The sequence below is a fragment of the Gallus gallus genome, chromosome 10 (assembly GCF_016699485.2).
Source record: "Gallus gallus isolate bGalGal1 chromosome 10, bGalGal1.mat.broiler.GRCg7b, whole genome shotgun sequence".
In the NCBI taxonomy this organism is placed as follows: Eukaryota; Metazoa; Chordata; class Aves; order Galliformes; family Phasianidae; genus Gallus; species Gallus gallus.
This window is the reverse complement of record NC_052541.1, coordinates 20018566-20030694: the sequence shown is the minus strand read 5'-3', so window position 1 is coordinate 20030694 and position 12129 is coordinate 20018566. Positions and strand designations below refer to the sequence as shown.

The 12129-nt window shown below is 67.3% G+C and overlaps 2 protein-coding genes across 2 annotated transcripts; one reads left to right on the top strand and one right to left on the bottom strand.

Annotated features, from left to right (window-relative positions):
• Positions 1 to 2050: 2050 nt before the first annotated feature.
• ANPEP (alanyl aminopeptidase, membrane) lies at positions 2051 to 7463 on the top strand. The gene is made up of 20 exons (NM_204861.2): positions 2051 to 2688; positions 2903 to 3045; positions 3115 to 3251; positions 3330 to 3456; positions 3540 to 3694; positions 3766 to 3879; positions 4218 to 4361; positions 4450 to 4515; positions 4637 to 4702; positions 4854 to 5026; positions 5121 to 5197; positions 5286 to 5419; positions 5509 to 5564; positions 5650 to 5797; positions 5878 to 5969; positions 6125 to 6235; positions 6307 to 6474; positions 6552 to 6692; positions 6824 to 6905; positions 7047 to 7463. Exons 1-20 carry the CDS (start codon positions 2078 to 2080, stop codon positions 7203 to 7205), a joined length of 2904 nt encoding a protein of 967 aa, NP_990192.2. The 5' UTR covers positions 2051 to 2077; the 3' UTR covers positions 7206 to 7463.
• A 565-nt stretch (positions 7464 to 8028) lies between these two features.
• On the bottom strand, positions 8029 to 9847 carry MESP2 (mesoderm posterior bHLH transcription factor 2). Its single transcript, XM_003641832.4, has 2 exons — positions 8405 to 9847; positions 8029 to 8194 (listed from the first exon to the last, which is right to left on the bottom strand). The coding sequence occupies exons 1-2, from the start codon at positions 9269 to 9271 to the stop codon at positions 8090 to 8092; spliced, it is 972 nt and encodes a 323-aa protein (XP_003641880.2). The 5' UTR covers positions 9272 to 9847; the 3' UTR covers positions 8029 to 8089.
• Between the last annotated feature and the right edge of the window lie 2282 nt (positions 9848 to 12129).

Here is a 12129-nt window from a genome sequence, read left to right as displayed (position 1 = left end):
GGGTGCCGAGGTGCTGGGCGAGCACAGCCTGCTGGTGTTGCTGTCGAGTGCTGCCCTGTTCCCTTCCCTGCCGCTTCTGGGGTTGAGTGTGCTGGTAAAGGCTGGTGCCCCCGAGCAGTACCTCCCAGACACGGCAGTGGTGCATCTGGGACGTCCCTTACGCCCGGACCTGGGGTGCCTGCCCTGTGCCGGGCCCCGGCCCTGTGCTGGGCACGCGGTGTCCGTTCCGGGACCCCCTCTGCCCGCCCCCCAGCCAGCAGCCCAGGGGTTAAGGTGCCGAGCAGCGGTTCAGGTTACTTCCCTCGGAGCTCGGGGAGGAAACTTTCCTCCCGCTGCCGCCCGAGCTAACGGGGCAGCGGCAGCGGGGCAGTGAGCAGCGGTCAGAGCACCGACGGGAGCCCCGGGGGCCGCGTTTCGTCGCGGCTGAGCGCGGGGCGGTGAGTGGGGCACGGATGGGGCTGGAGATGGGGTCTGCCGGGGCTCTGCGGGCCGGGCGGGGGGGCGGGGGCTGCGGCTGCACGGGGAAATGGAGCGCGGTGTGAGCGAGGGCTCCGGGAGGGGCAGGGGGATTTGGGGGGGAGAAGGCAGCTCCGGGAGGGCTATGGGGTGGGGGCGAGGGGGGGCTGTGGGGTGAGCCCCTATCTGCGTGCCCCGGGGCCGGAGGTGTCGCGTCCGTGTCCGCCCGTGGGGCGATGTTTGCGGGTGTGGAGTGGGGACGCGGGCCGGGGGGCGGGCGGGGATGCGGGGAGCTGGCAGCGGTGGGAGGAGTGCGGGGTCTAATGCCCGGAGTGCGGTGCCGAGAGGTCGGCGTGGGAGGCACGGCTGCACCCCCCGGGCTCCAGGCAGCCCCTCCAGCCGCGATTCGGGGCACGGTGTTCCCGTGAAACACAATGCCTTTGCAGGGCAGTGCGTACGGTGGAGCCGTGCGGGGCAGGGGGTGTGTGGGGAAGCAGTACTGCTCCTCAGCCTCAGAGATGTGCACCCGGGAGCTGCTGGGCACAGAGCACGGTGCTGGGCGCACCTGGGAGCTGCAGTGCCCTGATGACACCGCTCAGCCTCTGCCCAGCTTTGCCCTTTGTTCCCGTGCGTCTGCCAGCTGTGTCAGCCCGGGTCGCACTGCTGGAGGTATCAGACCTTGGGAAAATGAGTTTCTGTTCTCAGGGTGAGGTGCACAGAATGTTTCCTCTTCCCCACCCTGCCCTGCATGCAGACTTTGCTCCTTTGTCTTTGGCTGTGCCCACGGGAGCCCTGGGCAGAGCTCAGGGGGCTCGGCCCGGTGGGGCTGGGGCTGCTCTCCCATGTTAGCAGGTGCGCAGGGAAGGTGTGTCCTGCCCCACGTGCCACGTGCAGTGCGTCTGGCCCAGTGCCTTTGCTCAGCTCCCAGCTGGGGGGTGCAGGCCAAGCTGAGCCCCCAGGCTCACCAGCATTCTCCCAGCTGTGTGCCGTGCAGGTCGGGACCCCCGGCTCAGGGGGCGCGTGGGCTGCTGGGCGTGTGCCAGCCTGTGAGGGGCTCACGAGTACTGGAGTTTGAACTCCCAGCGCACACCTGTTAATGCAACCCTGGACTTTGAGAGGGCTGCAGGCAGGGGAGTTTCTGAGGACCTGTCTCTGAGGACCCCCAGCTGCGATGCCACGCTCTCCCTGCCTGCACGGGGGGCCCTGGATGTGCCCATGCTGGGGGCCAGCACCCACCCTGCTGCACCTCCTTCCCTTTGGTGAGGCAGGGACGTGACTGCTGGCTGTGACCCTGCTCTGTTCCTCCTTTTGCAGGGCTACACCGGTGCCCTGGAGGGATGCCAGCAGCCCTGGCCCTAAGCCGTGACCGCTCCCGTGCTGCCCATCCCTGGTGGTGCAATCCTGAGCTCCCGTACTGCCCCGGCGCTCGTGATTAGCGCTGCTGCGGGGCGGGGAGGCGGGAAGGAGGAAGGCTCATCGCAGGGGTCTGTCGCCACCCCGAGCCTCATGGTCGTTTAATCGTTCACCCATTAACTCGGACTAATAAACCCCGCGGGAGCAAGAGGCTAAAAGCCGTGCCGGCCCAGCACAGCTCCTCTGCGCGCCGCTCCGCAGCCCCGCCATGGCAGCCGGCTTCTTCATCAGCAAGAGCGTGGGCATCGTGGGCATCGTGCTGGCGCTGGGCGCCGTGGCCACCATCATTGCGCTGTCTGTGGTGTATGCACAGGAGAAGAACAAATCGTCAGGAGGCAGCGGCGGCTCCGACACCACCAGCACCACCACCGCCAGCACCACCACCGCCAGCACCACCGCCGCCCCCAACAACCCCTGGAACCGCTGGCGGCTGCCCACGGCGCTGAAGCCGGAGAGCTACGAGGTGACGCTGCAGCCCTTCCTGACGCCCGATGACAACAATATGTACATCTTCAAGGGCAACAGCAGCGTGGTCTTCCTCTGCGAGGAAGCCACCGACCTCATCCTGATCCACAGCAACAAGCTGAACTACACGCTGCAGGGCGGCTTCCACGCCTCGCTGCACGCGGTGAACGGCTCCATGCCGCCCACCATCAGCAACACCTGGCTGGAGACCAACACGCAGTACCTGGTGCTGCAGCTGGCCGGGCCGCTGCAGCAGGGCCAGCACTACCGCCTCTTCAGCATCTTCACGGGAGAGCTGGCCGATGATCTGGCTGGATTCTACCGCAGCGAGTACACCGAGGGCAACGTCACCAAGTAGGTGCAAGGCTGGCGGGGAGGGGGCACGGCGCTGCGGGGCGAGGTGGCCGTGGCGCCTGGGGCCTCTCCGTGAGTGCAGGCTGCCTGTGTCCGTGTGCCCTCTGGGCGGGCAGGGCGAGCGGAGGGACTCCGTCTCCCCGTGGGGTGTGAGCCCCTCGGCAGAGGGGACGGAGGGCCCTGGGTGCTGTGGTGCTGAGGGGTCCTCTTGCAGGGTGGTGGCCACCACGCAGATGCAGGCCCCTGATGCAAGAAAAGCCTTCCCCTGCTTTGACGAGCCAGCCATGAAGGCCGTCTTCACGGTGACGATGATCCACCCCTCTGATCACAAGGCCATCTCCAACATGCCTGTCCACAGTGAGTGGGGCGGGGGGAGCTCTGTGCCGGGTGGGCGGGCGGGCGGCTGAGCTGCTCCCTGTCCCACAGGCACCTACCAGCTGCAGATGGACGGGCAGAGCTGGAACGTCACCCAGTTCGACCCCACGCCCAGGATGTCCACCTACCTGCTGGCCTTCATCGTCAGCCAGTTTGACTATGTAGAAAACAACACCGGGAAGGTGCAGGTGAGCTGGGCGCCGTGCCCAGGGCACTCAGGGCGCAGCCCGGGCAGCGGCTGAGCCAGGCACGATCTCTCCTCTCAGATCCGCATCTGGGGCCGCCCCGCAGCCATTGCTGAAGGGCAGGGTGAATACGCGCTCGAGAAAACCGGACCCATCCTCAGCTTCTTTGAGAGGCACTACAACACGGCGTACCCGCTGCCCAAGTCCGGTGGGTGCGGGGGGCGCGGGGCTGTGCTGCTGGCAGCTGCTCCAGCTGCAGCCGTGTGCCAACGGCACCTCTCCGTCCCCCAGATCAGGTCGGCCTGCCCGACTTCAACGCGGGTGCGATGGAGAACTGGGGACTGGTCACCTACCGGGAGAACTCGCTGCTCTATGACAACGCCTACTCCTCCATTGGCAACAAGGAGCGAGTGGTGACCGTCATCGCCCACGAGCTGGCCCACCAGGTACCTGCCGGGCCCCCGCTTGCCCCTGGGGACACGGCGCCCTGCTGACAGCGTGCTCCACTCCTCTACAGTGGTTTGGGAACCTGGTGACGCTGCGGTGGTGGAATGACCTGTGGTTGAATGAGGGCTTTGCCTCCTACGTGGAGTACCTGGGCGCAGACTCAGCGGAGCCCACCTGGGACATTGTGAGTGCTGGTGCCAGTGGCCACGGGCGTAGGGCACGTGTATGGGATGTGGGGCACGTGTATGGGACTTGGGGCACGCGTGGAGCGCAGGGCAGAGTTAAAGGGTACAGAGCACGGGCATGCTGTGTAGAGCACAAATATGGGACATGGGGCACACGTATGGGGTGTGGGGCATGGGTGTGGGGCATGAGGCACGTGTATGGGGCACGGGGGACAGGGATGTGGCACAAGGCGTGGGCATGGGGCACGGATATGGGGCACGGGCACCCCCTGCTGCCCAGCACCCAGGTGCTGCCCTGCTACGAGTGCTGTGCTGATGGCCGCACCCACCCCTGCAGAAAGACCTGATGGTGCTGAATGAATTGTACACGGTGATGGCGACCGATGCCCTGACCACCTCCCACCCACTCACCTTCCGCGAGGATGAGATCAACACCCCAGCACAGATCAGTGAGGTCTTCGACTCCATTGCCTACAGCAAGGTGGGTGCTCAGCCTCAGGCGCAGGGCCGGGAGCGCGGGGTGGTCGCTGTGGAGCTGCGTGCTCAGAGCCTCACTGCCGTCTCCGCAGGGAGCGTCGGTGCTGCGGATGCTCTCTGACTTCCTCACTGAAGATGTGTTCAAGGAGGGGCTGCAGGTGAGCTGGGGGTTGCCGGGCTGTGTTGTGGTGCAGGTGGCCGTGGCGGGCGGTCCCTCCCTGGGGCTCCACGGGGGTCCTCTGCCCCCGCCCACCCAGCTCTGCCTGTGCTCTCCCGCAGTCCTACCTCCACGATTTCTCCTACAATAACACCGTGTACACGGACCTGTGGGATCACCTGCAGGAGGTATGAGCGGGGTGGGCTGCTCTCTGTGCTGCTCCCACCCTCCCCGTGCCCTCCAGGTCCAGTGGCTGCAGTCTTCCCTGGGTGAGGGCTGCAGTTCCTGCATGGGGCTGGGCCTCATAGCACCAGGGAACACTGCCACCACCTCTCGCAGGCTGTCAACAAGAACAGCGTGCCGCTGCCCGACACCATCGGTGCCATCATGGACCGCTGGACGCTGCAGATGGGTTTCCCCGTGGTGACTGTCAACACACTCACTGGCAGCGTCCAGCAGAGCCACTTCCTTCTAGACAGCAACTCCACGGTGGAGAGACCTTCTGTGTTCAAGTGAGTGGGACCGGGACGATGGTGCTGTGGAGTGCAGAGGGGTTGGGGGTGTGGGGAGCGAGAGATGGCTATTGGCCTTGTGTCCCCTGCACAGCTACACCTGGATTGTCCCCATCACCTGGATGACGCCCAGCAGAACTGGGGACAGGTATTGGCTGGTGGACGTCTCAGGTATGGTGCCGGGGTGTGGGCTGGGGGCTCGCTGCCACCCCCTGTGCTGGTGGGTTTGGGGTAGGAGCAGACCCCTCTGCCCCCACAGCCACCAACAGCAACTTCAGTGTGGGCAGCTCCACCTGGCTCCTGCTGAACCTCAACGTCAGCGGCTACTTCCGCGTCAACTACAACCAGGAGAACTGGGATCAGCTCCTGCAGCAGCTCTCCAACAACCACCAGGTACGTGGGACTCCCATCCCACACACCCCACACACCCCACACACCCCACACTGGCGCTGCCCCGTGGCACTGGCTCTGCTCTCCCCCAGGCCATCCCCGTCATCAACCGGGCACAGATCATCGATGACGCCTTCAACCTGGCCAGGTGAGCGGTGTTGCTGGGCAGCACCCAGTGGGAGGCGCGGCACGGGTGGCAGGGGGATTTCCACGCTGCCATCTCCCCACTGCAGGGCACAGCAAGTCAGCGTGACGTTGGCACTGAATACCACGCGCTTCCTGAGCGGGGAGACGGCGTACATGCCGTGGCAGGCAGCGCTCAACAACCTGCAGTACTTCCAGCTGATGTTCGACCGCAGCGAAGTGTTTGGGGCCATGACGGTGAGCACAGTGCCAGGGGGTGCTGAGGGCCGGGGGTGCCGTAGGGGCTGCGTGCTGAGTCCTGCCCACCCGCCCTGCAGAAATACATCCAGAAGCAAGTGACGCCGCTCTTCGAGTACTACAGAACTGCCACCAACAACTGGACCGCCATCCCCAGCGCCCTGATGGATCAGTGAGTGCCGCAGAGCTCCGGGCTGCCTGCCGCCCTGGGCGCAGCGCGGTGCTCGCTGCAGTGTGCTCCAGGGGGGACGCGCAGCCCCCCGTGCGGCCAGTGGGTGCCCGGGGCTGCGCACCCGTCCCAGCCCCGCGGGCTGCTCTCCCTCCCAGGTACAACGAGATCAACGCCATCAGCACAGCCTGCTCCTACGGCATCGCTGAGTGCCAGCAGCTGGCCACTGCGCTCTACCAGCAGTGGAGGCAGAACGTCAGCAACAACCCGTGAGTGCTGCGGTGCCACGGCCGGGCTGGGCACAGCGAGGGCTCCGTGCTGAGACGTCTCTCCCTGACAGCATCGCCCCGAATCTGCGCTCCGCCATCTACTGCAGCGCCGTGGCCACGGGCGGTGAGGAGGTGTGGGACTTCATATGGGAGCGGTTCCTTGAGGCTCCCGTGGTGTCGGAGGCTGACAAGCTGCGCACGGCCCTGACCTGCAGCACTGAGACCTGGATCCTCCAGCGGTGGGTGCAGGGCTGGGGGGGGGGGAGGGCACGGCTCTGCCCCTGCGGCCTCTCACCAGGCAGGTCCCCCCACCCAGGTACCTGCAGTACACCATTGACCCCACCAAGATCCGCAAGCAGGACGCCACCTCCACCATCAACAGCATCGCCAGCAACGTGGTGGGGCAGCCGCTGGCCTGGGACTTCATCCGCAGCAACTGGAGGACGCTTTTTGGCCAGTGAGCACCGCATGGAGCAGGGAGCAGCAGCAGCGGTTGCCTGTGTGCCGGGGAGGGACCCTGGGCGGCTCCAACGCAGGGCAGCGCTGCGCCCCGCAGCCCCCGGCTCAGCCATCTGTCCCCTCCTCCAGGTACGGCGGCGGTTCCTTCTCCTTCTCCCGGCTGATTTCAGCCGTCACCCAACGCTTCAACACCGAGTTTGAGCTGAAGCAGGTGAGCGGCTGCCGGCTGGCGCCTATACCCAGTCCCGCCTGTCCCGCCGAGCCCCGTGCGTGCCCGGCTCTGGTCGCCGTCACGGGGTGCTCGCTGCGGGGTCCCCGCGCCGCCCCAGCCCTTCCGTCCCCCCCCTCGCAGCTGGAGCAGTTCAAGGCAGACAACCAGGACATCGGCTTCGGCTCGGGGACGCGCGCCCTGGAGCAGGCGCTGGAGCGGACGAGGACCAACATCAACTGGGTGAAGGAGAACAAGGAGGTCGTGCACGCGTGGTTCCGCGCCGAGACCGCCTCCAGCTAGCCCTGCTCCGCGCGCCGCCCTGCCGCGGGGCTCCGCCGCCGCTCCCCGCAGCCGGCCCGGCCAATCGCCCGCTCCGTCCCCGTCCCGCGCCCACCCCGGAGCGCTGCCGCCCGCCGCCCCGGCCCGGCCCGGCTGAGCCCTTCGCTGCTCGTGACGGGAAGCGCCCGGCGCCTGGATGATGGGCAAGGGGGGCACGGGGCCGGGCACAGCGAGGCTCGTGCCAGACATGGGGTCTTGTAAATAAAGAGGTGCACGGGAGCGTGCTGCGGCCGTGGCTGTGGGGCTGAGCGGGGCCGGGGCAGGAAACGGCTGCAGCGGGGGCAGAGCCCCGGCTGTTAGGAGCCCGGTGCTAAGTGGCTCCGGCGGCTGCGCCGACGCCAGCGCTCGGCCCCTCCGTCTGACGGCTGCGTGTGAGCTCGGCCGCGGCGCTGCGGGGGGATGGCACAGCGCCTCGAGCCCCAACCCCAAACCCTCGTGGGTGCAGAAAGGAGAGGGGGCTCGGCGATGGGGGGGTGTGGGCGCTGTGACCCAGCGATCAGTAGGGCTGGGGCGGGTGGAGGGCCGGGGGAGCGCAGAGGTGGGGTCCCTCAGTCACTCCAGCCCTGGGAACATCCTTGGGCTGTGGGACACACTGGGACAAGCCCTGAGTCTGGAGGCAGCACGTAGAGGTGTGTAATGTGGGGGTGAAGGTTGAGCATTGCCCTCCCAGACTCCCCCCCTCCCCCCAGGGCCCCTTCCCATGTCGGGGTGCAATGATCAAGAGCCCCGCAATAACGAGGCAAAGTGCAGCGGTGCACAGCAGCTTTAATGAGGAGCCCTTCCCAGTGTCCTGCAGTGCCCCTTGGCACTGTCCCCGTGCTGTGTCATCAGCTGTGGGCACCGCATCAGCTCCACCACCCCCAGCGCCGTGCGGGACTGCAGCCAGGCAGGACAGGGGTCCCTTGGGCGTCGGAGGAGATGAACATGTCCAGGTCCAGGGGGCTGCCAATCTGCAGAAAGGCTGTGTGTCAGGTGGCTGTGTGGGACAGTGCTGTGGCCCTGTGCATGCATCCTGGGCTGGCTCTGCAGCTCCGTGTGCTTTGTGCTGTGCCCCCACCCCATGCAGTCACCCTGGTCATGACACACACAGCAAGAGCATCCTCCATCCCACCCCACCACATCCCAGGCTCTACCGCCAGCCCGCATGCACCCGTGTGTACCTGAGAGCCACATGTGGGGAGTCCCGAGGGTCCCATGGCCTTTGCTCTCATCCCAGGATGCAGGGAGGGGGCTGCGGGCTCCATGCAGCAGGAGGGGGCTGTCCCGGTACCTGTGGCTGCTGTGCGTCTCCGGGGGGGCTCCAGTGGGGTCTCTGCTCTGATGCTGCACAGCGGTGATGGTGAGGGCTGTGACATGGAGCCTGGGGTTCCATGCAGCTCCGGGGATGCCCCCGCAGTGGGGCTGTAGGAGGGTGATGACCAGAGCTCCATCCCCGTGGCAGGAACCCCGTGCAGCTCCGGGCGGGTCTCCAACACGGGGCCACTGGAGAGTGACCCCCACGTCCCCGTCCCTGCATCCAGAGCCCCGCGCAGCTCCAGGGGGGTCCCCCAACCCACCAAGCCGGGAGGCGAAGCATCCTGCGGGGCCGGGGGGCGCAGTCGGGGGCGCGGGGGCTGGCAGCAGCCCAGGCCCTGGGGGCAGAGCGGGCAGTGGCGGGGGGCCGCCCCCCGGCGCAGTAGCAGCACCTCCTCGCTGAGGCCCAGCAGCGCCGAGAGGTGGGCGATGTAGCGGGTGGCGAGGCGCAGGGTCTCGATCTTGGTGAGGCTCTGCCCGGCGGGCGCCAGCGCGGGCGGCAGGTAGTGCCGCAGCCGGTGCATGGCCTGCGCCAGCCGCCGCATCCGCAGCTTCTCCCTCTCGCTGGCGCTCTGCCGTGGGCCCCCGGCCACCCCTGATCCCCTCCTGCCCGCGGGACCCCCACACCGCCTCAGCCCGGCCCCGCTGCCGGGTCTGCAGAGCTCCCTGGGTGGGGTCAGGGAGGCGGTTGTCGGGGTCTGGAGGCCGTGGAGCAGCAGTGGGGACCCGGCCATGGTGGGCTCTGCTCTGGGGCTGCGCACGTCCGGGGGTCCTTGGGCAGCCCTGGCTTTATGTGGGCCCAAGGTGCGAGGTGACACTTCTGTGGCCACCTGGAGGTGTCAAAACCTACATGGTGTGGGCTGGGGCTGGGTCAGGAGCCTGGGAAAGCCGGACCCATTTGCGGAGGTGTCAGTTCTGACTCCTCCAGCCCTTAATTGGCACTGCCCGGTGCTGGGAAGTGTGCAAGGACCAATTCACACGGTCGTGAGAGATGCTAACGTGCCGACCAGCCCTGCCAGCACCCGCACTGCGGCACGGCGCTATGGGGCAGCGAGGCCTTGACCTTCCAGTGCCAGCACCCCTGGCATCCCCACACCTCTCTGCCCCTTGCGTGGCTGAGAGATTGCGGTCCTGAGTATCTCTGCATCCAGCCGTGCTGCTTCGGTCTCCCTGACTCCGTGGGATGCTGCTGTGCGTCCCTGAGATGCTTATGTGCAGCTGGGCACGCTATCTGTGTGGGTGTGCACATACACTGAGCCACACTGCTTGCGCAGCTGCTGCTAACCCCAGGCCCCAGCCCCAGGATGTGGGCAGCACTGTGGCGAGGTGCTCCAGGCCACACGTCCTGCCTGCAGCCTTTGGGCTCAGCCAGTAGAACCGTGGGTGGCAGATTCTGGGGCTGGGAGCTGGTGCTGCAGTAGCACCTGGTGCTGGGCAGGAGGCTGTCAAGATGGGATGGGAGCCGCAGGAGTGCTCAGGTTTGGATCTGGGCTCCTGGCCCACAAATTCTGTCCCTGCACCCTCACCGCAGTGCCCGGTGCTGCACTCCATCAGCACGGCATGGAGGGAGTGGGGGATCCTGGCTCCCTGATTGGGGGCTGCAGGCACTGCTCTGCGGGGGCTCTGACCCCAGCCCCGGCCGCGCTCCAGCACTTGTCTAAACACAGAGGGAGGTGGGAAGTGGCTGCCCAGCAGGGCCGCAAAACTCATTACCTGGGAGCTCGTCAGCTAATGAGACACAGGAGGGGGTCTGGGAACAGGGGGGAGCAGTGCCGGGACTGCTCAGGGGGATGTGTGGGGAAGGGGCCGTGCCCAAGGCTGTGCTCATGGGTGCAGAGCTCCCTGTGAGCACCCCCAAACACCCCTCTGCACTCCCGGGCTGGGTCCTCGGCAGACCCCCACGTCCCCACTGCAGCCCCAGCCCTGTGGGTGCGTAGGTGGTGTCAGGAGTGTGAGCGCAGGGCTGCACAGCGTTCCGGTGTGCTCAGACCTTGGATGGGACAGCGCAGGGACACTTGTTCCAGCGAGGACAGAGGAACAGCTATGAAATCATCAGCATTTATCTGCTGTGTCTGTGGCATCCGCAGGGTGAAAAATGCTGGTCAGCGTCCTCGTGGCACCCAGCTGGGGCGGCGCGGGCGGTGGCAGACAGGCTGGAGCAGGGTGGTGGTGCCGGGGTGCCCTGTGGTGATGTGCCCCTGCCAGGGCGGGGTGCCCCGGGGTGTGCGTGGGTCCAGCAGTGCCGGGCACAGTGTGAGCTCAATGGCAGCCGGGGGGTGAGCAGGGAGTGCCTGCTGTGTTGGCGCTGCTGAGCGCTCAGGCACGGTGACAACTGCACAATGTGACTTCCGAGGGATGGAGATCCGGTGCTGGCACTGCCCAGCGTGGCGAGGAGAGCCGTGGAGGAGAGCCGTGGCCCCACTGGGGGTGCCCGGTAGGCAGGGCTGATGTCACCACCTCCGTGTCACAGCATGTGTGAAGAAAACTGAGTGACTTTCATGTGACCATTGCTGATGAAGTGGTGGCTCACGCGGCCCCATCGCCTGCACTTCCCTGGGGAGCGGCACACCCCGTGACCGCAGCTGGCTCCGTGCCTCGTGCCCAGCTCCGTGCCCCACGGGCGGCACTGCAGAGGGGCTGAGCACCCCTGCTATCTCACGGGCTGTGCGTGCCCCGCTCCGGGGGCTGCGTGCGCTGCTTCACCCCGTGCCATGCGGGGGCCGTCCCCGCACACGGCCGGGCTGTGCCGCTGACGTGCAGCTGCGGTGCGGTGGGGCCGCGCGGTGGCACAGGGATGCTCTCTCTCCCCCCAGCCTTCCCGGCGCTCTCTCCCTGATCTATTTTCCTTCCCGCGCGGTGCCGGGTTTCCCTGGAAACCTTTACACCCGCAGTGCGCGACTCCTGAGCGGGCCTGGGAACGCGGCGGGGGGCCCCCTCCCAGCCCCCGGAGCGGGGACAGGTCCATGCATGCCAGGAGGGGCCGGGGTCTGTGGGGCTGTGCCGCCCGTGGGTGCCGCTGCAGGGACTGGAGATCGGGACTGGGGCTGTAGGGTCAGAGCTGCTGTGGGATATGGGGGCAGGCGGGAGTCGGGGGTGCGGCGCGGGGGCTGTCGGTCACAGCAGTGGACTTTGGGCACCGGGTGCAGGCAGAGCCGGGCGGCTCCACAGGCGTCAGGGCTCATTAGTGCCAGCATGTGAAATGCCATTAGCAGGACTGCAGGGGGGCGTGGGCAAAGCTCGCTGCTCTGGCTGAGGGTGGGGGGGCGTGGTGCCGCACCCACCGTGGCCCTGCAGGTTCCACTGGGGAGCAGGATGGGGTGGGACAGTGCAGTGCTGGGCTTTGGGCCTACCGGACTGGGAACGCGATGGGGACAGAGGAACGTGCCGGCCCCAGTGTCTGCAGCATGCATTGCACCGCCGAGCTCGCAGTGCACAGCCCGCTGCCGGCCCAGCAGCTGACCCCACCGCACACATCCTGCAGCGGACCCCGCGTGCATCCCTGCTGGGGGGGCTCCCCCGGCCCCGTGCCAGCGCTGGTGCTGCGGTGCGGGCAGTGCCGGGGAGGGGAGGGGGGGCAGTGCGGAGCAGCCTC